At 41.6% G+C, this 23,053-nt stretch overlaps 1 protein-coding gene across 3 annotated transcripts; it reads right to left on the bottom strand.

Annotated features, from left to right (window-relative positions):
- Positions 1–125: 125 nt before the first annotated feature.
- On the bottom strand, positions 126–22,877 carry ECRG4 (ECRG4 augurin precursor). Of its 3 annotated transcripts, XM_066622072.1 has the most exons (5): positions 22,721–22,877; positions 9,253–9,348; positions 7,308–7,355; positions 4,670–4,827; positions 126–593 (listed from the first exon to the last, which is right to left on the bottom strand). In XM_066622072.1, the coding sequence occupies exons 2-5, from the start codon at positions 9,326–9,328 to the stop codon at positions 432–434; spliced, it is 444 nt and encodes a 147-aa protein (XP_066478169.1). In that variant the 5' UTR covers positions 9,329–9,348; positions 22,721–22,877; the 3' UTR covers positions 126–431. The 3 variants fall into 3 exon arrangements, with proteins under 3 accessions (XP_066478169.1, XP_066478171.1, XP_066478170.1); XM_066622074.1 differs by lacking the exon at positions 7,308–7,355; XM_066622073.1 differs by lacking the exon at positions 22,721–22,877 and having other exon boundaries at positions 9,253–9,423.
- Between the last annotated feature and the right edge of the window lie 176 nt (positions 22,878–23,053).

Genomic DNA, 23,053 nt, shown 5'->3' with positions numbered 1-23,053 from the left:
GAGATGAGAATTAAACAGAAACCATTGTGATCTTGCACACATCTTTGCAGTTAACAAGCTATTATTTCTGCCACTGTAGTAGATGTTGAGAGTTTTTTTGTTTCGTTGTCAAACTTTGCCGAAGCCACGTGAAATTGGACAGCTCACAGTGGTTAGAATGTCCTTCAAGATACAATCATTTGAATGGTAGAAATTTGAAGTGGTCTCAAAGCATGTTTTTCCCCCCAGTACATCAGTGAACTAATTTTATCAAGAAGCTTTAATTCTATCACTTATACATTGTGTGCTACAGAATTAATACAAAAACAGGTTATAATGACATTTTCCTTACTGTTGCTAACAAGCTAATTATAGCTTCCCTCTTCCCTTTGAAATTTTATTAGGGCTTATCAATCTTCCTGGTGGCCTTGCACAGGGAAGAAAAGATAAGGTTAATAATCATCGTAGTTGACACTTGCTCCATGGCGGAAGGTGTATGGGTTTCGTGGTCCAATTGGTGCATCTTCATCGTAATGGTGCTGGTAATAACCACCATAATATTCATGGCCGCTACGACCTAGATTTGACCAATAGGAGACATCATCTTCAAATTTCTGCATACAAGAAAAAAATAAGTGAAAACAAAAGTAAATACAAACAGTTCAGCATTTATATGCCTCGAGACTCGATTCCTCTAATAAGGCTTTTTTTTTTGTCCATATGTTCACCTAAATCCTTTTTGATACAGTTGCCCTTCATTATCCACAGGGGCTCCATTTCCAGACCCCTCGGGCTTCAGAAAACCTGGATACAACCAGAAGGTTCTTCCAGTTGTATCTGGGAGATCAGGTGGGGCCCTCCAGTGCTGAGTCATTCCATGCATTATGAAACAGCAGATAAAATGGGCCCACCTGAATACAGAACCCTTTTATACACAGAATTAATTTCCAATACTTACCTGGCACCTAAAACTACCAGCAAAACTTTTTTACAACTCCCGAAGTTCATAGCCAAACTACACAAATGCCATATAACATGGACTCAATATCTTTTCCTTAGTCAACCAGATGATGTTCAGATAATTTACTTCACTTTAAAGCGTATTAGATTTTTCTCATATAATCCTCTACAGAAAACCCCTTATGAATTACAGCTCTGTTCCATGGCAATATTTAGAAGGAAACTATCCAAAACTCTTTTTTAAAAGAGACTTGTTAACCTTTAAAAAGCAGAAACTCCGCCAACACTACCAGAATAAAACTAGTGTGGTCCATACGATGCAAAAGCTGTCTTCTTAGCGTCTGTGTAATAGTTGCATTTGATTAATGAGAAAACTGCTAGTAAGAGAATGGCTAGTCTGTGCGTAGGATGTTAACTATACAATGCCTTTTTGAAATTGAATTCTCTGCTATATTAAAGGCTGCTTGTACTAGGAAGGCAAAGGGTGGGAACTCAGCCTCACAGCTCTGCCTCTGTGTCTGTAGTTAGACTGGTTGCTGTCACTATTCAAAGCTAGGGAGAACTAGAAAGAAGGAGGGTGCCTTAGGAAAACCTTATTTCCAGGTTAGTAGAAATGCAAAACCCAGGGGTGCTCTTAAAACCAGACAGTTGAAGGAAGGCATCTTGGAAAGTTGGGCAACAAGCTGAGACCAGGCTTGAGGAAATGGGTGGGCTTAATGGTCCAGTGAGCTGGCTCCAAGCCATGTTCTTTGTTTACTAGGTGGCAGAAGAAGAAAAGCAGGAGCAGCAGTAATGGCTGCGACCTTGAAATAACTCAAGTGGCCCTTCCAGGATGCTGATACATCCTAGCAACCTCCCTAGGGCTAGGGTCCAACATGGGGGAACCAGGGATTTTGCCACACTGCCTCTGCTATTAACTTGTTAAAGTTAACAGCAAAAGTTATCCTGTTTGTGACATGTCCTGTTCTGGCTGTCATTAAATGCTATATTTTTTTTCAAAGCTATAATGTTTACACCTAAATTGAAGGTCAGTGGGAACTTGGTGTCTGAGGGCCTAGATTTCTATGCAGCTGTAATGCATCCAACACCGAGCAAACTCCCACAGCTGGTGCAGGTATTCAGCTTCTCTGGGGGCTGGTGTGGCTTGTATGATCCAAATGATACAAAGTACAAGTGAGCATTGCTTAGCAACTCTCCAGGCAGTGATGGCCCGCATATGTGACGGCCCGTCCCCTCAGCCTCCAAAGCTGAGGGGAGCCACACTCCTTTCACCTCCAGAGGCTTTTCTGAGCTTTGGAGCGGCAGCACGCATCTGCATTTGTGCACTGCCTCTCCAAGACTCAAACAAGCTGTTTCAGTAAAAAAAAAATGACGTGTTTTCATCTGCACGTGTTTTTGTCTGAAATGGGCATTCTAAGATGTGTGCTGCCTCGCATGAGCATGGCTCCCCTCACCTTTCAGAGGCTTCACATAGTGTCAAGCCTTGCTTGGCAACAGGGATGCCGGTCTACATTCCTGTTGCTAAGCAATGCATAACTGTATAATACTATTCCATGTTTAGAACATAAGGACATAAGAACAGCCCCACTGGATCAGGCCATAAGCCCATCTAGTCCCGTTTCCTGTATCTAACAGCGGCCCACCAAATGCCCCAGGGAGCACACCAGATAACAAGAGACCTGCATCCTGGTGCCCTCTCTTGCATCTGACATTCTGACATGGCCCATTTCTAAAATCAGGAGGTTGCACATACACATCATGGCTTGTACCCCATAATGGATTTTTCCTCCAGAAACTTGTCCAATCCCCTTTTAAAGGCATCCAGGCCAGATGCCATCACCACATCCTGCGGCAAGGAGTTCCACAGACCGACCACAGGCTGAGTAAAGAAATATTTTCTTTGTCTGTCCTAACTCTCCCAACACTCAATTTTAGTGGATGTCCCCTGGTTCTGGTGTTATGTGAGAGTGTAAAGAGCATCTCTCTATCAACTTCCTCCTTCCCATGCATAATTTTGTATGTCACAATCGTGTCCCCCTTCAGGTGCTTCTTTTCTAGGCTGAAGAGGCCCAAATGCCGCAGTCTTTCCTCATAAGGAAGGTGTCCCAGCCCAGTAATCATTTTAGTCACTCTCTTTTGCACCTTTTCCATTTCCACTATGTCCTTTTTGAGATGTAGCGAACAGAACTGGACGCAATACTCCAGGTGTGGCCTTACCGGAGATTTGTACAACAGCATTATAATATTAGCTGTTTTGTTCTCAGTACCTTTTCTAATGATCCCAAGCATAGAATTGACCTTCTTCACTGCCGCCACACATTGGGTCGACACTTTCATTGACCAGTCCACCACCACACCAAGATCTCTCTCCTGATCTGTCACAGAGAGCTCAGAACCCATCAGCCTATATGTGAAGTTTTGATTTTTTGCCCCAATGTGCATGACTTTACACTTACTTACATTGAAACGCATCTGCCATTTTGCTGCCCATTCTGCCAGTTTGGAGAGATCCTTCAGGAGCTCCTCACAATCACTTCTGGTCTTCACCATTTGGAAAAGTTTGGTGTCGTCTGCAAACTTAGCCACCTCACTGCTCACCCCTGTCTCCAGGTCATTTATGAAGAGGTTGAAAAGCACCGGTCCCAGGACAGATCCTTGGGGCACACCGCTTTTCACCTCTCTCCATCGTGAAAAATGCCCATTGACACCAACTCTCTGTTTTCTGGTCTTCAACCAGTTCTCAATCCATGAGAGGACCTGCCCTCTAATTCCCTGACTATGGAGTTTTTTCCGCAGCCTTTGGTGAGGGACTGTGTCAAAAGCCTGCTGAAAGTCCAGATATATAATGTCCACGGGTTCTCCCGCATCCACATGCCTGTTGACCTTTTCAAAGAATTCGAAAAGGTTCAAGAGGCAAGGCTTACCCTTACAGAAGCCATGCTGATTCTCCCTCAGCAAGGCTTGTTCGTCTATGTGGTTTGAGATTCTATCTTTGATGAGGCTTTCCACCATCTAACCCAGTATAAATGTTAGGCTGACTGGCCTATAGTTTCCCAGGTCCCCCTTCCTTCCCTTTTTAAAGATCGGTGTAACATTTGCTATCCTCCAATCCTCTGGCACCATGGTCGTTTTGAGGGACAAGTTGCATATTTTAGTCAAGAGATCAGCAACTTCATTTTTCAATTCCTTAATAACTCTTGGGTGGATGCCATCGGTATCTTCTAACTTATCACAGTAGTTCTTGTAGACCTGTCCTCAAGTACCTCCACGTACATTTTCACTAAACTATCTGTGTAACAATCTGGTACCTCTAGGCGAAAAATATGGTATTTTTAAAAAACTGTCTCTGCCAGGTTTATTACAGCAACTGGGTGTACCATGAGCAGAAAGTGGATTTCCTAAACTGAAACTGCTTTAATTATCAGGGATTTTCCCTTAAAGAACCTTTTAGAATATTAGTTCTGTAACCCAATCCTATCTAACCCCCCACAATGCAGCCATGCCACTGGTCCATCACTGCATCCTGTTGGGTGGGGGCAGCCCTGGAGGTATCTTCTGGGTAAGGAAATATTTCCTGTTTGGGGGTAAATTTCCACTGTGTGAATGGGTCTACTTGGACCTGCACCAGCTATTTTGCAGGTGCGAGTCCAAATGGACGCAGGAAGACGGATCAAGGCCAGGAAGGGGGATTGTATGTCAGAATGTTTAGACAGAAATTGTAGCAACTTACAGCTTCATCAAATCCCAAGTAGAGAAATTGTTGGTACCACTGTTGTACATCAGGCTGACTCCTGTCCCAAAGCTGGCGTTTCTGGCGTTTCAGGCTGCTCAAAAATTCCTTGGCCTTATCTTCCTTGACGGACACCTCTGCCTTCACTGGAACTGGGGCTAAAACAAGAGACCCAGAAAGCAAGGTTAATTAGTCCAAAGATTTCTTGCTGTAGATGCTGCTGCTTTGCAGACTTCCATCAATTACATATTTTATAGTTCATAAAACATATAGTGAAAGGCCTTGCATGAACCATCAACTATTATGTCCATCAGCAGAGGATATTCCATTAAAACATTTCTGCACAGCCCACAGGTGTACACATTTGATCCCTGTTGTGTATATACAATGTTGGGCAGAAATGGCTTTAAACAGGTGAAGATAGTACTGCAGTGTAAAATACCTTACAGCATGACAATATTCCTGAATATACTACAAATACTTCAATCCCATGTATATCTACTCAGATGTAAATCCTACTTTGTTCATGGCAGCTTACTCCCAAATAAGCATGCATAGCATTGTAGCCTTACAGCACAATCCAATGTATGTCTGCCTAGAATAATTATCTTGTATTCAGTTGGATTTAATCCAGATAAGTGCGTATAGGATTGCAACCTTAGTGAGGTCCATACCTCATCTTGGATTGTGTGCCTGATTGACTCCATTTGCAGATTACTTGATGGGAGAAAAGTACCTCATTTACAAAAGTAATAGTGTTCTTACAACAGCCTTGTGCCCTTATGGGCAGATATTGGAACGAATCCTGTCTTCCATTTTTCAGCACAGCCAAACATTATCAGAAAGTACTCTGAAACAATGGGCACAACATCTCAGATTTACCCTTAAAGATGCACAGCAATGAGCTGGATGAAACTGCAATTCATTTTCCTTGTCTCTCAGTTTCTGTTCTGCTGTGTTAGGTACGAGTTTTACATATACAATGAACTGCATATGATACATACAGAACAACTGGAGACAGGGCAGAGAAAGAAAAAGGTAACTGCAGCTGAGAGGCTCTCCTAAAGATACTGTACATCTTAATTCAGAGTTTAAGAGTTCACTATGTCCTGATGACTAACTGGTGCTCTAGTACGGGAAAACGCTGAAGTTTCTGGTAAGAAGCACTCAGCTATGCATAACTGATTTACTATTGATTAGGAAAAATTAATTTGAATTAAGGGCTTGTTTACAGGATCAGGCTTATATTCAGGCGACAACAACTAGTTTAATCAGACAGAACAAATGTCATAGTGATGTGATTATCTCAAAACTTCATTGCATATGTGTCTGTGCATATGTGCCAAACTGATTAGACAACTGCAAACAATCTGATCAGAGGCAGTCTAAAACTGATGGGGATATCAGTTTTATCAAAAAATAAAAATTGATGAGTGGTGCTATGTGTTTTTATTTCAAATTAACATTTTAATCAATTTTAAAGCATTTTTATCAGGTGCAATCACTGTCATATAGGTGGTATATATGTGTTTTATTTTGATTTTACCATTTTAGACTGCCCCTATGGCGATACAATAAATGGGTTTTATTTATGAGTAAGTGTTTTGACATTTTTAAGGAAGAGCTTCAGTTTCCTGCATCACGCTGGAAGTTCCAGTTGTTTCCTGGAAATGAATTCATTAGCAGAGAGTGGCTTGTGCTCTTGTTTTGGATAATAATACTGACCTGTCTTTTAGAACTACTGGAAGGATTACTAAGGCAATGAATGTGACGCTCTGTGAAGCTTTGAAAGTTCTATACAAAAATAATTAACATTTATATTATATTATTAGGTAAGATGGTTCTGGAAGTCAGAATATACAGGTCTTCGTTGGGATCCATTGTGTAATTTTACATGCTGAATTTGTTCTTAGTGCAAAAAGGGCATATACTCAAAATTTACAACTTCTATTTAATATTCATAGCTTCACCTTCTGTTCTCCTCCCACCCCCACCCCCCCAAGAAAGTGTTAAATATGTGAAAAATCAGCATCATGACTGTTGCACTGTCATGGCAAACTATAACTAGATATTGTGCCTGCAAAACAACACAGGACAACATACATCCCAGTAGCAACTGTCGTCATCAGATGTGGGCCTGGAATATATGTGTCATTTCCAACCAATGACTTGAAACCATGACCACAGCTTCTCCCTTGTAAAGTAATTCAGAAGCTGGATTCAGAGGGGCAAAGCAGCTGGAAGAGGACAGCTACTTAAGTCATTTCTGCTCAAAGTTGCATATACACAACACGGACCTGTGGGCTGGGTGAAAATGGGTTAAAACTTCCTCCACTCATTTCCTTCTATAGCCCCAAGCTATAAGTCTGGCATTCCAGAATTGTGTTTTCACTGCAAACCTGGGTCTGGAACCTTGGCTGGGGAAGGGCTGAGTGTTACAGGGAGAAAATGACAGGTGGGGAGAAAGGCCAAGCACCATTCCTCCTGCTTGCCACTGCAGATCAGCACTTCTCAATATCACTTTACAGAGGAGAAACGTGCTGGAAGATGTGCTGGCAGAACATGGTTCTGGTCTAACTTATTTGTAACTTGGTCTCTTAAGGGGGCATATGACAGAGCCGGAAGAGAACAGACTTACCCTCTCGTTTTTGAAGCATCAGTTTAAGTTTATTTCCTCGCGAAACACCTAAGTGAATCCAAAATCAAGATAAATGAATCATATATATATATATATATATATATATATATATATATATATATATATATATATATATATATATATATATATATATATATACACATACACATATGGATTAAAATGATTCAGAAAAATTGACAATGCTGCCTACAAAATACAATTTTCTTAATGAGGGGACATGGCTGTTTATGTGTTTTGTGACAGGAAGCCTGCAAGGAAACCAAGATGCTCCTGTAGACAAATTAAGTTCCCCTTCTCTGTTTATTTTAGGGAGGAATATAGATTAACTTGTCCTTGCTTTAGTGCTTGAAGAAAGCAATATTAAATTGGGCATTTCTATAGGTTCACAGTGCTGAGCTATACAGGTTCAAAATGAATACATTCAAAATTTGTTGGATGTTGCATTTCCATTCAGAATAATGTTATAGATCCAATACAGACATACACGCATGATGTCAAAAGTTAGGTAGGTTGGCCACTGGCTCATGGTGCATGTCCATCAGAGGGCTCACCCAGTTAGACCAATCTGTGAATTGCTCAGTATCAATGGCAGTGGTAGATCATAATGCACCATCAGAGGTCACCAAATGGGGCATAATGGAGGGACCAGTATAGAATTTTGATTCAGGACCCCCAGCAGCTTGGCATTAGCACTGTACACATGGCTTCTGCTGACACCTGCAAGTTTCCAAGGTTTGATAGTTTCCAAGGGTTGATAGATTATGCCTATGTGTCTTTGAAAAAGGGTTGTCAAACAGGGCTGACTCAAAGGTAGAGTGTGAGATGGTGCTCACATCCCAGCTTGCATAGTTAGCTTATTCAGCATGGAAACACTGGCTACTAGCGCACAATACAGTTTTCACACAGATAAACTTTCCAGCCCCACAAAATTTTTTGAATTTTTCAAAGTAACATATAACTGAAATAAAAATGACTTTTGAGATTATGAAATATGGGCATGTTGCACGTGGTTAATTTGGACCCCCATCTCAACTGAGTTTGACAGCTCTGCTTCAAAAAGAGATGAAGATGCAATCAGCCCTCCTCCCTACCCAGTTCTGGGCCAAAACTAAAGTTGCTACAACAGGCTGGAGAGGATAGTGGATGGGCAAAAGAACGGGTGCTTTAGATAACTGTGTTTTGAAAGTATGGGCATGTTCTCATTGATACCCGTAGCATGGGTTTGCAAGTCATAAGCCTAGTAACTTCTCCAAGATCACTTCAACTCCAGCCTGTCCAAGGCCACATCTGTTGAACTTCTTTAAGGCACAGAAACCCTGCCAGAACTATGCGGTACAGCTTGCAAGAAATAGGGTTTTAGTTACATCAGGCCAACATATAAGCTTAACACCAAAGTTGATGCATGGAGGTGTTTGTTTCCAGTGAGTAAGGTCGGATGACAGCCCAATCCTATGCAAGTCTACTCAGAAGTAAGTCCTATGCGAGTCCATGGAGCTTACTCCCAGGGAAGTGTGGATAGGATTGGGCTGCTGGTCTTCCTGAACACAATGGGTTGACTTCTGAGTAAAACAAATCACCCCACTTTCAAAGACCTCTGATGATGCATTTTCACATCCCCATTCACATGAGAGTTGGGGGGGCCTTTAAAACGGGGGTTCCTGCTGCCTGTGGCCAACTTCCTTTCTGGCAGGGCCCCTGTGCCTTTCCAGAGAGCAGCAGGTGAAGCTGCGCCTCATCCCTGTCTCTGCATCCTGGGACTTCTGCCTGCCTTGTTTCTGTGACCTGCAAAGGTGGGGGGTGGGGCGTTCCCCAAAGGTGGGGGTTCCTACCCCCCCTCAGGGAGCAAAGGGGCTTCCGCCCCAGCCGGGCTTGGCTGCGCGCGCCCTTCCCCGCGGCTTGGCACACTGAGCTCGCGCCTACTCACCGGGACTCAGGCAGACGAGCAGGAGCAGCGCCAAGGCGGCCCCGGGCAGCAGCCCCCTGCTGGAGAGCAGCAGCATCTCGGCGGGTGCGCCTGGACCTACGGCGATAAGAAGCCAGCAGGGTCGGACGGAGCAGGTCTTCGGGGGCGGGGCTGAGCGGCGCCCTCGGCAGCCCTGCCCGCGCCCCAGCCCCTTGTTGCTCATGGACGCGGGCCGGCGCTTGTGGGCACAGTAGGCTCGCGAGAGAGAGGCGCCTTTCTTCTCTCCCTGGCCCTGCAGCAGCCAGCACGGGCTACGCAGCCTGCCCTCGCAGGGTCTTGCAGCCCAAGCCTAGCCACGCTTTCCTGCGGGTAAGCCCCGTTGACTCTAATGGGGCTTACTTCTGAGTAGACAGGCACAGGACTGGGCTCTCAGGCTGCCCTCCTAGCCACGCTTTCCTGCGAGTAAGCCCGTTTGACTCTGATGGGGCTTACTTCTGAGCAGACAGGCACAGGACTGGGCTCTCAGGCTGCCCTCCTTACTTCTGAGTAGACGTGCAGAGGCTTGGGCTGCAACGCTCTACACCAGGGGTTCCCAAACTTTTTAGCACCAGGACCCTCTTCTTTAAAATGACACTCTGTCAGGACCCACCCAGGTTGACCAGTCTTCGGAGATCTAGAAAGAAATAATGTTTATTTATTTATAAGTACAGGTCCAACCTTGTCATACACGGATTTTTTATACATGGATTTGACTCAACACGAATGGCCGCTGCAAATGAGAAGGAAAGTGCTGATCCCTGGGGAAGGGGAAAAATGCCTTTAAAATCAGTTTAAACCCTTTAAAATCACAGTTTAAAAAACTGCTTTGCTTACTGTTGGAGAGAGACAGAGCCCAAGCCTGTGCATGTTTACTCAGAAGTAAGTTCCATTGCAGTCAATGGGGCTTACTCCCAGGACAGTGTGGATAGGATTGCAGCCACAGTCATGCAAGCAGTTCTTCCACTGAGCCTGGCAAAGGCAGGGGGTCCTTTGCATTTCTAATTGCTGGCTGCCTCTCTTCAACAGTAAGAAAAGCTGTTTTTAATCCACAATGGTAAAGGGACACACACTACAGCATTTGGGGCTCTTCAGTGTAGAAAAGAGGAGCCTGAGGGGGGGGGACATGATTGAAACATATAAAATTATGCTGGTGATGGATAGAGTGGATAGAGAGATGCTCTTTTCCCTCTCACATAGCACCAGAACCAGGGGACATTCACTAAAACCAAGTGTTGGGAGAGTTAGGAGAGACAAAAGAATTTCTTTACTCAGTGTGTAATTAGTCTGTGGAACTGTTTGCCACATGAACTGGTGATAGCATCTTGCCTAGTTGCCTTTAAGAGGGGATTGGACAAATTACTGGAGGAAAAGTCCATCACAAGTTGCAAGTCATGTTAGATATGTGCAAGCTCCTGATTTTAGAAGTGGACTACCTCAGAATGTCAGCTGCAGGGGAGGGCACCAGGACGCAAGTTGTGTATTTTTGTCTTGTGTGCTCCCTGAAGAATTTGGTGGACCACTGTGAGATACAAGGAGGACTTGATGGGCCTTTGGCCTGGTCCAGCAGAGCTCTTACATTCTTGTGCAGGAGCTGAGCTGTTTGCAGGGTCATTAGCAGCTACAGTATATGATTTTTGATTAGCCTCAAAGCTCGAGGCAATTAGTTATCTGATCTTTCCATCACCCTTTGGTGACCAACCCCAAATCAGGTCAAAACCCACCAGTGGGTCCTGACCCACAGTTTAGGAACCACTGCTATACACACTTACCAGTGAGCAAACCCCATTACATTCACTGGGGCTTCTCAGTAGAGATGCCTAGGGTTGTGCTGCAACTGAGAGCAGCCCCTTCTCGCTCATTTACACATCTGTACATCGCAGAGGTACTAAGGGCCCAATCCTATCCCACTTTGCAGCTCCATGCCAACAGGGCATGTGCTGCATCCTGCAGGGGACAGTCATAGGGGCCTCCTCAAGGTAAGAAAACATTTGTTCCTTTACCTTGGAGCTGCATTGCAGTTGCATTGATGCTAGAAAGTTGGATAGGATTGGGACCAAAGTGATGGGTGTATTTAGGATTGCACTGGGCACCGGTTTGGGTCAATGTTTTGCTTTTGTAGCAGAGAAACCTTGTTCTGATAGCCTTAACAAAACTGAATGAAAACATTGTTTCAGACATGGACATTCTAATGAATGAAGACCAATCTAGTAATGGTGATTCAGTCAGTCCCACACTGAAGTCCCAAGGGAAAAAGAAAAAAAAACCCAGGAGGCTTTGAAATCTATTTCAAAGAGGGGACTGCAGCTGTGAGTTGTGATGCTAAAAAAAATGCAGTAAGAAATAGCAGGTGTGCTCATCTATCTACAGGTATTTAGAAAAGCATCAAACCCCCTAGATAGCAAAAGGCTCCAAAATGGCATATATACATACATGTGCGTATGATACATGTTAACATTACATATTGAAATTCATCCAACGAACATAGAAAGGAGCAACAGCCATACCATTGGTAAAATCAAGAAGAAGGGTGAAAACAGTTTTTAAATGAGCAACACAATGCCCTGGAATGCTGAAGTCAGTAAGTCTTCACCTGAGAGTGAGAAGATATCAGAGTTGATATGAAGCAAGCTGCTGGAGGGAGGCAGATTACAAATACAAGGCAGCATACATAACTAAGAGCCCAATCCTATCCAATTTTCCAGCACTAGTGCAACTGTACCAATGGGGCATGCACTGCATCCTGTGGTAGAGGGGCAATCACTGAGGCCTCCTCAATGTTAGGGAACATTTGTTTCCTTACCTCGGGGCTGAAAAGTTGGATAGGTCTGGTGTTCGTGGATGGTCTGGACTAGGCTTGCATGTCTAGTGTGTCTGTGCAGCTTTAATAGAAGCCCAATACAACTAAAACGGGTTGCCACTCTCCACAAGACGGCAGGCATGAAGGGAGGCATGGTGATTTCATGGCTGGTGGCTGGTTGGCCAGGCTGAATCTTGTAGGCAGCAGTGGCATTTGAGCTCCCACCAGTTCTCTGTCACCATGCTTTCCCTATCAGAGAATGTGACATAAGGTTGCATACTAACCTAACCATAAGCATGAATGTTGTGAGGTATGGCTTGATCCAGAATGGCAGCTGTCAGTTCTCTCAAGGAAATTACAGAGGATTTAACCTACACTTACAAATTACGACACTTACAAATAATAATACCCAAAGCAAGTTGGAAGATTTTAAGAAAATGCACTTGAACAATTTTTATTTACCTTAAACTCAAACACAAATCCAACTCAATGAGAAATATTCATTTCAACAAATATGCCAAGCCATGACTTGCAAAAACATATAATGACAGATACTTTTTTAAAAAATGTGTTGAATGATTTTGCTCACAACCTCTGTAATTATCCAATAAGGAAATTCTTCTATTTGGCACTGCAGTAAATAGCTATTATGGAAACTTGCCATAATGGTATGTATGCTGTTTATTTTGTAACATTGTGTTGATGCAGAGGCCATAGCTCATTGTTATAATACATGTTTTTCATGCAGAAGTCCTAGGGTTAGTCTTTGGCCTCCTTAGTTACCAAAAGTATCTCCTCTAAACATATATTGTGCCAATGAAGCAGAGGAGAAGCTTAATACCTACACTTCTGTTGAGAATTGAAAATGGGTTCCAGTGGAAGTTACCTCAGTCTGAAACCTTGGTGACCCAGTGTCCAAATAGGAAATACTGGGCTAGAAGGATCAGTGAACTGACTCACTAGAATATAGATGCATAAGACAAGTCTGTGGGGTTTTTTTTGTTGTTTTTTTAATGAATAAACATTTAAAGGCTATTTCCTGTTTTGGAGCATGCTGGCCTTCTGGTATAATGTTGCCTTGAACACCTGCTAGCTGTCTCAGCACAAGCCTCACATTATGCACATTATGTCTGAAGCATAAGAACTTAAGAAAGGCCCCAGTGGATCAGGTCAAAGATCCATCTAGTCCAGCTTCCTGTATCTCACAGTGGCCCACCAAGTGCCTCAAGGAGCACATAAGACAACAAGATATCCTGTTGCTATTCTCTTGCAAGCAGTATTGTAGGCACTAAGAGCATGCATCCTATAATGTTGCAGGGAGGGGACATACACTATCAGAGCTATATTGATAACATCAGGACAGATTTCTACCAGTAGAGGTGGGCAGGAAGAAGGACTTCAGGGGAAGGATACCCCTTTGACTTCTCAGATCATCTTAGCCTTTAGAGAACCAGTTTTTTTGTGGAGAAGGGAGGGGAAAGATTTTGTCATGCACAGAGAATCACTGGCACCTCCTGAGGACTCTGAAATCCACCAGCCTTTTCACTTAGTGATAGTAATGATAATCATTTTGCTCATCTCTCTTTATAAAAGCCAGTTTCCAACATCTTGTCACAGTACATATTAACCAGAAACAAGTGGAGGGCTATGCAGATAGAAGCATGCTTGATTGCTACCTAATCACTTGCAAGGGACAAAAAGCAGATTTATCACTCCACCACCCAGTGGCCCTGAGTACATCCTTTTGCTTTCTCCAGCATAACTGTCCTTCATTTCATCCAGGAAAACTTGAATACCAGTGCCATATTCTTTTACCAAAGTGTGATATTTGTATGATTTGTCCACATCAGTTCCTGCTATTGGATAGTGATGAGGCAACGAGCTACTTTAGGGCCCAAGCCTGAGTCAGGGCAGCACCGGCAGCCGCCGTGCTACCCCAGCAGCCGCCGTGCTACCCCAGCAGCCGCCATCACAAAAGTGTCATAAGGCATTTCTGCATTGGTGGTGAGGATGTGGTGCCAGCCCTGAGGCCAGCACCAGTCAGCACTGGGCTTCAGTGCCAAGAAGATGCTACAGTGTTTGGGGCTCTTCAGTCTAGAAAAAAAGCACTTGAGGGGGGACATGATTGAGACATACAAAATTATAAAGGGGATGGACAGAGTGGATAGCGGAATGTTCCCTCTCACACAACACTAGAACTAGGGGACATACACTAAAATTAAGTGTTGGGTGAGTTAGAACAGACAAAAGAGAATATTTCTTTACCCAGCATGTAATTCGTCTGTGGAACTCCTTGCCAAAGGATGTGGTGATGGTGTCTGGCCTAGATGCCTTTAAAAGGGATTGATACAGATATCTGGAGGAAAAGTCAATCATGGGTTACAAGCTCTGACGGGTATGTGCAACCTCCTGGTTTTAGAAGTAGGCTACCTCAGAATGTCAGCTACTAGGGAGTGGTACTGGGAAGCAAGTCTCTTGTTGTCTTGTGTGTTCCCATCCAGTGGGCCATTGTGAGATACCGGAAGCTGGACTAGATGGACCTTTGACCTTAGCAAGCGGGGCTCTTCTGTTCTTAAGTGCAAGATGCAAAAAACAAACAAAAAATCCCTAAGTTTTTTGCAGAGCTACTAATGAGATATATATAAAAAAGGATTCTAGTACAAAGTGCTGTTGGAAAAGACAAATAGTACCAAATGTGTAATTGGATTGTTACTAACATTAACCCATTTAAATTTTGCCAGAATTCATAAATATAGAACAACACTTTCATTTTTATGCAGTTCAATGAGGGGTTTTGAATAACTTACAAGGGGCCAGAACTTTCAGTTGCATAGTAACAAGCACTAAATGCTATAATGCCATTAATTGCTTTGAATGAATTTTCATATATTACTCTAATGGAAATGTTTCTATAGGTCACATGGTAAATGCTCGGCATTGCAAATTGATGTCTAAAGTTAGTTCAAGAAAACTATTGGAGTGATGAGTTTTGTCCAGATAGCAGGAACATTAAAGCCATCAGTCAACACTGCTGTAAGTATTGTGACTTTCACCTTACTGTATGGAGCATTTTGTTTTTGTTGAGGCAGTGTGTAGGAGACTTATGCTTGATCTTTGGGGAAAAATTGTGTTTAAGCACGACTTTTACATCTATGGCTTTTCATATACAATAATGTTCCAGATGTCTTGAGTTGCTCCATCCATGTGGACAAAAGAGATAAAACCAGAAAGCTCTGAGGAGGACAAAGGTAGTGGACCCTGTTAGAGGAATCTGATTTTTATCCCTCTGAGATGATTGAAATGTCTCATCTGTCTTACAACAGTAAGGGAAAGGTGATCAATACAGACGTAAGCACCACTGTCATAGTGGCAGTTCAGTCCCTCTATCCTTTTCCCAGCTTCCATGTTTGAAAATTTCAATCCTGAAATGGCACACAATGTTAATTTGGCAGGCATCTCAGTAGTCCCACTGACTGCAATGGGATGCTTTTGATATTTTGTAACCAATAGGAAGAAACAGTCTAGAATACAGCATTTTTCTACTGGCTTCTATTTGTTGCTCTACCATTACTGTCTCAATACCATTTCTGGAATGGGTTGTATTGTTATTGGGCACACTCTAAGTCAGGGATGTCAAATTCATTTCATATAGTGGGCCAGTTAGCTTTCATAGCTCCTGCTTGGGGCCGGAAATGATATTATTAAGCAGGTGATGACCATAAGTAAGCACTTTATTCTCATGTAGGAACTCACTAGTTGCAAACGACAGAAGAGAAAATATTAATTAATTAATTAATTAATTAATTAATTAATTAATTAATTAATTAATTAATTAATTAATTAATTAATTAATAGTATTTATATACCGCTTTTCAACTAAAAGTTCACAAAGCAGTTTACAGAGAAAAATCAAATAACTAATGGCTCCCTGTCCCAAAAGGGCTCACAATCTAAAAGATGCAAAAAGAACACCAGCAGACAGCCACTAGAAAAGACAGTGCTGGGGTGAGGCGGGCCAATTACTCTCCCCCTGCTAAAAAGAGGAGCACCCACTTGAAAAAGTGCCTCTTACCCAATTAGCAGGGGTTATTAAAATCTTAATCATATTTTCAAGTTATGGGGCAGCCCAAATACCACATGGGCCACCCTTTCAGCAGCACTGCTATTACCAAGCATCACTTTACAGTTCAACACCTGAAAGGTGCAAAGCAAAGTGATGTCTCAGCAGAAATGGTGCTGTTGAAAGGAAGGCCCACTTGATAATTGGACTCTACCTTGGTAGTTTCTCCCTCTCTCACCCCTCTTGGTCTGCCTTTTACCCTCCCCCCCCCCCAACACTGGCATCACTTCACAGCCAATTGCAGCTGATGGCAATGTTGGGAGTACCTACTTGTTATATGGGCTGGATAAAGTCCTATCTGGCCTGCTGGCCTTCTATTTGGCACCCCTGCTTTAAGATGTGTAACGTACACAGATGGAGTAAATCAATTGCATGTTCAGGAACTAAGTGCAGTGGCTTATGGCACGTTCAGTGGAATGGTGTGGAGTGAGAAGTGAGGCAAGGTTATAGCTGCAACAACAGCCAGCTTTTATTGCGGTCATAAGAATATAATTACTGGTGCTAATACTTGCAACAGCTTCCACTCTCTTTACCCAAAACTTGAGAAACACAAACCTGGATTTGCCTGATATTTTGTCCCATTAATCAATATATTTCTACTGACAAGAGAAGAACCCATTTTCTGTCATTACATGTAGCAAAAAGAGACTAATCCCAAACATACTGTAGAAAAGCCTTTAATGAAACATAACTAATGTGTTTTGAGCCAGAGTGGTTCTTACCAGGGAACTACAAAGTAACAAAAGGAAATGCAGTAATCCACTGGAGGGTGGGGTAATGTTTTCAAAATGAATAACAATAGCCTCCTACACTTTTTTATTTCTTTAAAATCTTATTACGCTATAATAACAGTTAGTGATGAATGGAAGCATATTTGGTATTGTGGTGTGGCTTGACTTTGCAGAATACTGATTGGCTTATCCACCATTGTTGCCTGCTCCTGAATGCCAGTGTTGCTGAGGTTGGTAATAGTAGTGACTGGAAGTTATTTGCAAGAACCTGATCTCAACCATTAGTAGTGGTCATTATGATGAATGCCCAAGGATTTGCTGGTGAAATAATTTTATGTAAGGTTCTAGGAGGTGGTGTCGTTTATGAACTCATTTGGGACACAGAAGCCTTCTGAGGTTTGTTTTTTTCCTTGTGTTTTTTAAAATAATTTTTGTATCCCTATATATTCAGTTGTCTTCATTGACTCAGCTTCAGCACTCCAGTTTGGCCATTAGCTAATGGTCTAGTTACTGAATAATCAATTGAACTGAATAATTAACAATTTTTAGTAGTCACCCAATAGCAATATGATGAAAATGGTGGTAGAAAATACATCTTTGTATTCATCTATCAAGTCAGATTTGGGATGCCGGTTGTTCATTTTGCCAGTGGAGAGTTTGTCATGAACAGATTTGCTCTACATATGGAAGAGGGAGTTATCCATCATTCCTAAATGGCAGAAAGGTTCTCATGTGGAGAAGAGCACTCTTTCATTTAGGAGCAATGCTTGGATAGTGTTTTCATGTACCACATGGCTGACTACTTGTGGGGAACTTGTTTACTAATTTCTGGTTCAGTGAAGCAGGAGAGAAGCAAGCTTTTTGTGCACACTCTAATGATCCCCACACTAAGATTTAAGTTCTGCAAGCTTGCACCAAACCACCCACATTTCCCTTAGGAAGCATTGTCACCTGATCAATGTCAGTCTCTACTTAATAAGGCATTTGTAAAGCTGCATTAAGCTTCAAGTCTAATACACATGGAGAACTGGACTAAAGCAATTGTTTGGAAAATGATAGCTTTGCCTATCCTAAGCACTATCCAAATGCAAATAGACGAATGCCTGATCAAAGATAGAGTTGCAGGGTTTATTTCAACATACAACGAATCAGCAACAGTAATGACTGCATGACAGTAATGCAAAGAAATGCTCCAAGGGCCTGGCCTTATTCTCAAAGACGAATGCTTTTCAAGAAGTATCTTCTAATGATTAGCACATATTTTCATGTCAAGTGTGTGACAGCATGTGTGACACACGGTGTAATTTGGATCGGGTAATCACTGGTAAATTGAGGGCAATAGAGTGGAATGCTCAAAAGCCTCTCTTTGACTGAAGAGAAAATCAGGCAAGTACAAAGCACTCATTCTCTGCAGAGAACATCCCATTAACGTACCAGTCAAATTGTGATCCTCACAAGGCCACTCTATGAGCAATCTGGACGGACTTTGCATATTGGATACCAAATGTTCTGATAGGCAAACATTCATTTTTCAAAGTACTGAAAACAAAATCCCCAGTTATAATCACAGAGGAAAATATTTTCTTGACTATTACGCTTGATTTAGTTTTAATCCATTTTATGCTTAAAATGTTTTTGAAATTTTCAAAGGATTCTGGTGCAGAAGGAGTTATCCTGGCATTTTCTGGGCATGATCCAGCCAAAGTTATGTATCTTTTGCATCACATTTGTTTCAGTGGACGAGAGAGTGCTTAATTTTTCCATTGAGATTCATAAAACTTTAAAGTGCTTCACACTGACCACATCACACCAATGCCAGGGTTCTAGAGACCCTGGAGCAGCACCCTATACTCAGCCACCTATGCCCATCCCTGATGGCAGATTGAGTGCTACTACTGCCACAGGTACTGAGGGTTCAAGGGCCAGGCTGGCTAGGTAGGCCCTTTGATGAATGCAGGTCCTCAGCCAGTGTCTCACTTGGCCAATTCCAACATCATTCCGGATGCTCTCTATATTTTTCCCTTACGTTGAGAGGCCTCTGTGACTCCCCTCCCCACTGCAGGATTGCACCCTGTTGGTGCAGCTGCATTGGTGCTGGGGGAGTTATGTTTGGGCTCTTGGTTTCACATAGCATAATGGAAGAGCACCACTGAAGTGTCTTCTTGAGAAATCCTTAATTTCATATGGACTCCAGTTAGTGTTTTTAACATTCTTAGAGTTATACTGCTTTCCCCAGGCATCAAAAACTTGTGTTTTACTCCCCACTCAAATATTTCTATTGCTGGCGGACACCAAAGTTGTTGTTCTTGTTGTTTTTCAATCCATCTAGGTTAGTTTTGTTTATTTACTAAAATAACTAGAGCAGCAAAATAATTGTAAAAAGTTTAAATTCTACTGGACTAGATTTATAAAAATAACAAACAAACAAAAAAGATTAGAAAAAGTCTAATATTAGTGATAATAGCCAAAATGAACCTCTGTATTCAGATGCATTATACCCCTAAGTACCAGATGCTATTAACAAACAATACAAAATTGTGCTGGGGTACCTGGAGCCCTGGTGCCATTTGCCCAGCCTACACGGATGGGCTCGGGGCAGAGGTGGGGAAATCAAGGCAGCCCATTGGCTGCCCAATTGACTTGGGGCATGGCACAGCTGTTGCTGGGGCCAGCAAGGTCTCCTGGCTTCAGTCCGTGTCTCTTTTCTTTCTTGGGAGTGCCTGGGTAATAGATACTGTCATCTTGCTTAGCCTGTGAGGCTGTTAGGCATGGGTAGAGACCAAAGATTTCATTAGATTGGCCTTTGTTCTGATTCAGACAGGATCATTTGTTTATGTTCTTGCATTCTTTTGCTTAACCCAAACATTCACTAAGTAAAAAGGTCCTTCAAAAGGTTTTTCTTACTTGGGTCATGAAAGATGTTTCATGTAGGATGTCCATATAGATCCTCCATGTAGGTCCATCAGCTCATGGAAACTGGTCAAGAAAGCTAGGGCAGCCTTTTCCCTTTGAAATACTGGTAAACTCTTTCATCTGATCTGATTATGTTGGAGTCTTGACCACAAAAAATAGTCCTGCAAGTCCAGTTTATCCTAATGTAGTTAACTTCAACTCTCCTCTGCATTGAAAGGGTGATGTCATCATGTGAGCTAGACCTGTACAGTGATAGTGGGTGTGCATGTTTGTGTTCATCCCTATCAGTGTAGGGAACCATAACCTATTCAGTTCCTAGTTTAAAGGCTTGTGGGTTGCTCTCTCCTGCTTCGATTAGACTTCTCATTAGCTTCTTTTCCTGTCTTGTGTTTTATGTTTGCCTGCCTAAGCAGACATGACCAGTTACTTCTCTTGTTTTATCTTGCGATATATATAAATCTCTTCGTGTAATTTGGTTCCACTGTGAATGAGTTATATTCTCCACAGCTGTGCTAATGCTCCCATTCTCCACTCCCTCTTCTTCATCCTCCAAAGCTTCATTGTCACCTTGTTTTTTCAATGTAACTTAGGGGTTGAATTGGCACGGGAAGTTCATGGGCTAAATTAGATGTGCATCAGCTTGTATTGCTGAAAAGGTTTTTTCACACACACACACACACACACACACACACAGAGGAGGATAGGTGACCCTCACTGGAACCATTTCACATGGACAATGAGAAGTTAGATCTTTGAAATTGTCCCTAAAGCTGCCATATGCCCCCAAACTATGTCTGCCCTCCCCTCTCACACTCACACACACAGTGCTGACAAACAGCCAGAAAGATAAATTTGCCTCCTAGAATTCAGTCTATCTTCATTAAACTAGACTAAATCATAAGGAAGTAGTCAAACCTCACACACACTCTTTTGCTGGAACAGGAAGCAAAACAATAGTTTTAAATAAGGCTGTAGAATATTTGCTAAAAGTGCATCTTTCCAGGAGTGATAACTCATAGTGAAGAATTCTTACAGGTACAAGCAGAGCCAAATAGTATGAATGTTACAGTTGAATGAATATTTAGCTTAAAATAAACAGTATTTAGAGAAATAATTCAACCACATGCAAAGCTTCCCTAGCTGTGTTGTCTAGTTCTGCTTTTGGGGTGGGGTGGAGGGGGTTGTCAGTTGCTTTCTATTTGACTTTCAGAGTGAATCAGATCGGGCTGGAAGACCTGATTTAAAGAGACTTTAAATCAAGCCAATCCTGTCACATTACTGTGCATTATTATAGAAAGCGCACAAAGATTGTTTACCTCTTTCCAGAAAAAGAAAATAAAAGAAACATTCATTTAGAGAAAAATTGCTTGGACAACACTTACAACTCAATTCTGTGTGTATCTACCCAGCAGTATGGTAACTCCCATTGGTTTCGGTGGGACTTATTCCTAGGACTTATTCCATATATAAGCATATATATGGTCACAGTCTTATTAAGACTATTCAGAATGAAGGAAAAATACAAGAACATAAATATATGTGAACAAGTAATACTTTTTAATGACAAAAGAGTGTTTTTGTCAGAGATATGCATGTGTGAATCATTTCGTGGTAAATTTCTAGAGAATCTCATTTCTTACCATTCCATCAGTCAACTCAATCATTCTATATACCAGAAAATTTATCCTGAGATGCTTGCTGCCATGGCAAGTTAACCTTGGGAGCAAAATACTGCATTTGAAATCTCACAAAATATACAAATTAAGATAGATAAACGAGCATTATAGTATTCCTACTTTATTGAGTCTTACAAGATAGCAAACTGATCATAGTCTTGGCCAAAGTTGAAACCAGACCTTGAGTTTCGCAGATTTCTGTCTCATGCATTTTTGGTTATCTCACGGTTATTCTTTAGTTGCAAGTAAAAATTTACTGTAAGCAGTTAAAAGCAGCAAAATACTATACATTGCCACCTTATAGAATCACCCATTCTTATAGCAAAGAATAACCCATTCATATAGCAAACGCATAATTTATCAGATGTGAAGAATCAAATTAATAATCAACATAATTAATTTTAAAAGAATTGTGTTCCACAATCTTTTGGCTAAACTCCAAACTATATTTTTATCCAGGATTATAAATATCTGCCTTTTCTTAATTTGAACATAGAATCTGTACAGCAGTATCTTTACTTTGAATTTTAAGTCCAGGTGTTTTAAAGGAATAATATGCCCATAAAAAAATGCAAAACAAAAGCCACCCTGAAATTAAGGAGTGTTGCACAAGAGAAGGTTAGTGTTCTTGTAGAATTTCCATTCAATCAGGCAGGTGAAGAAGTTCCTAGTGGGCTATGCTCAAGCACTGTGATATATAAAGGCAGTACCCTAGACACCAACATAAACAATATTTTTTAAATCACATTGCAACCAGATTTAGATTTAATGAGGATTTAGACAATCTGCAACCAGACTTAGATTTCAACCTTTCTGTCCTTAAATGTGAGTTATTTTGCTACTATAAGCTATGCAGTCACAGTTCAGAAGCTGATCTCTGTATATGTGCTAAATATATTTGAACGGTCTCATTGAATGGGTCTTAATTCTGCACCAGTATGGAGAAGATTGCAGACTTCCTCAACTACTTATTTATACAGAATGAATGAAAAGAAATGAACATTTCTCAGAAGCTGTGTTTTCCCTGCTCAAACAAAGAAATATTACAGTATATGACTTTTTAAAAATGAAGTATTTCTCTACAATCTATATTTGCCTTCTTGGTGTAGAAGAATGAACATGTCACAGTTTTTATCCTCACATTCTAAATTAGAATTATTGATTTTTTTAAATCACCCATTCTTATAGCAAACACATATTTTAAAAAAATTACCTTTCACGTAATCTGCTTCCTTTCTTCGTGCTAGGCCAGAAGAAATGACTTTTTCCTCTTACTGAAACAAGTTGTTCTTTATTTTAAGCACATCTTGACTTCTGGAAGTGAAGCAAGAAGTAACCAAGCAAAAGAGGAAATTTTTATTACAGCTTTTTTTTTTTCTTTTTGGAACGAGTAAAACTAATACATGAAGGATATGTTTATTCCATTTCATAGGAATCCACCTCTACAGAAAAGTGGCAGTAAGCACTTTATGGATAAACTGAGAAGAATCACATTTCTACTCAATGGATAGGACAGCAATTCAAAAGGGAAAAAAAGGGATGATTG

This window comes from Tiliqua scincoides, chromosome 3 (assembly GCF_035046505.1).
Source record: "Tiliqua scincoides isolate rTilSci1 chromosome 3, rTilSci1.hap2, whole genome shotgun sequence".
NCBI classification, from domain to species: Eukaryota; Metazoa; Chordata; class Lepidosauria; order Squamata; family Scincidae; genus Tiliqua; species Tiliqua scincoides.
This window is presented reverse-complemented; position numbering and strand designations above follow the sequence as displayed.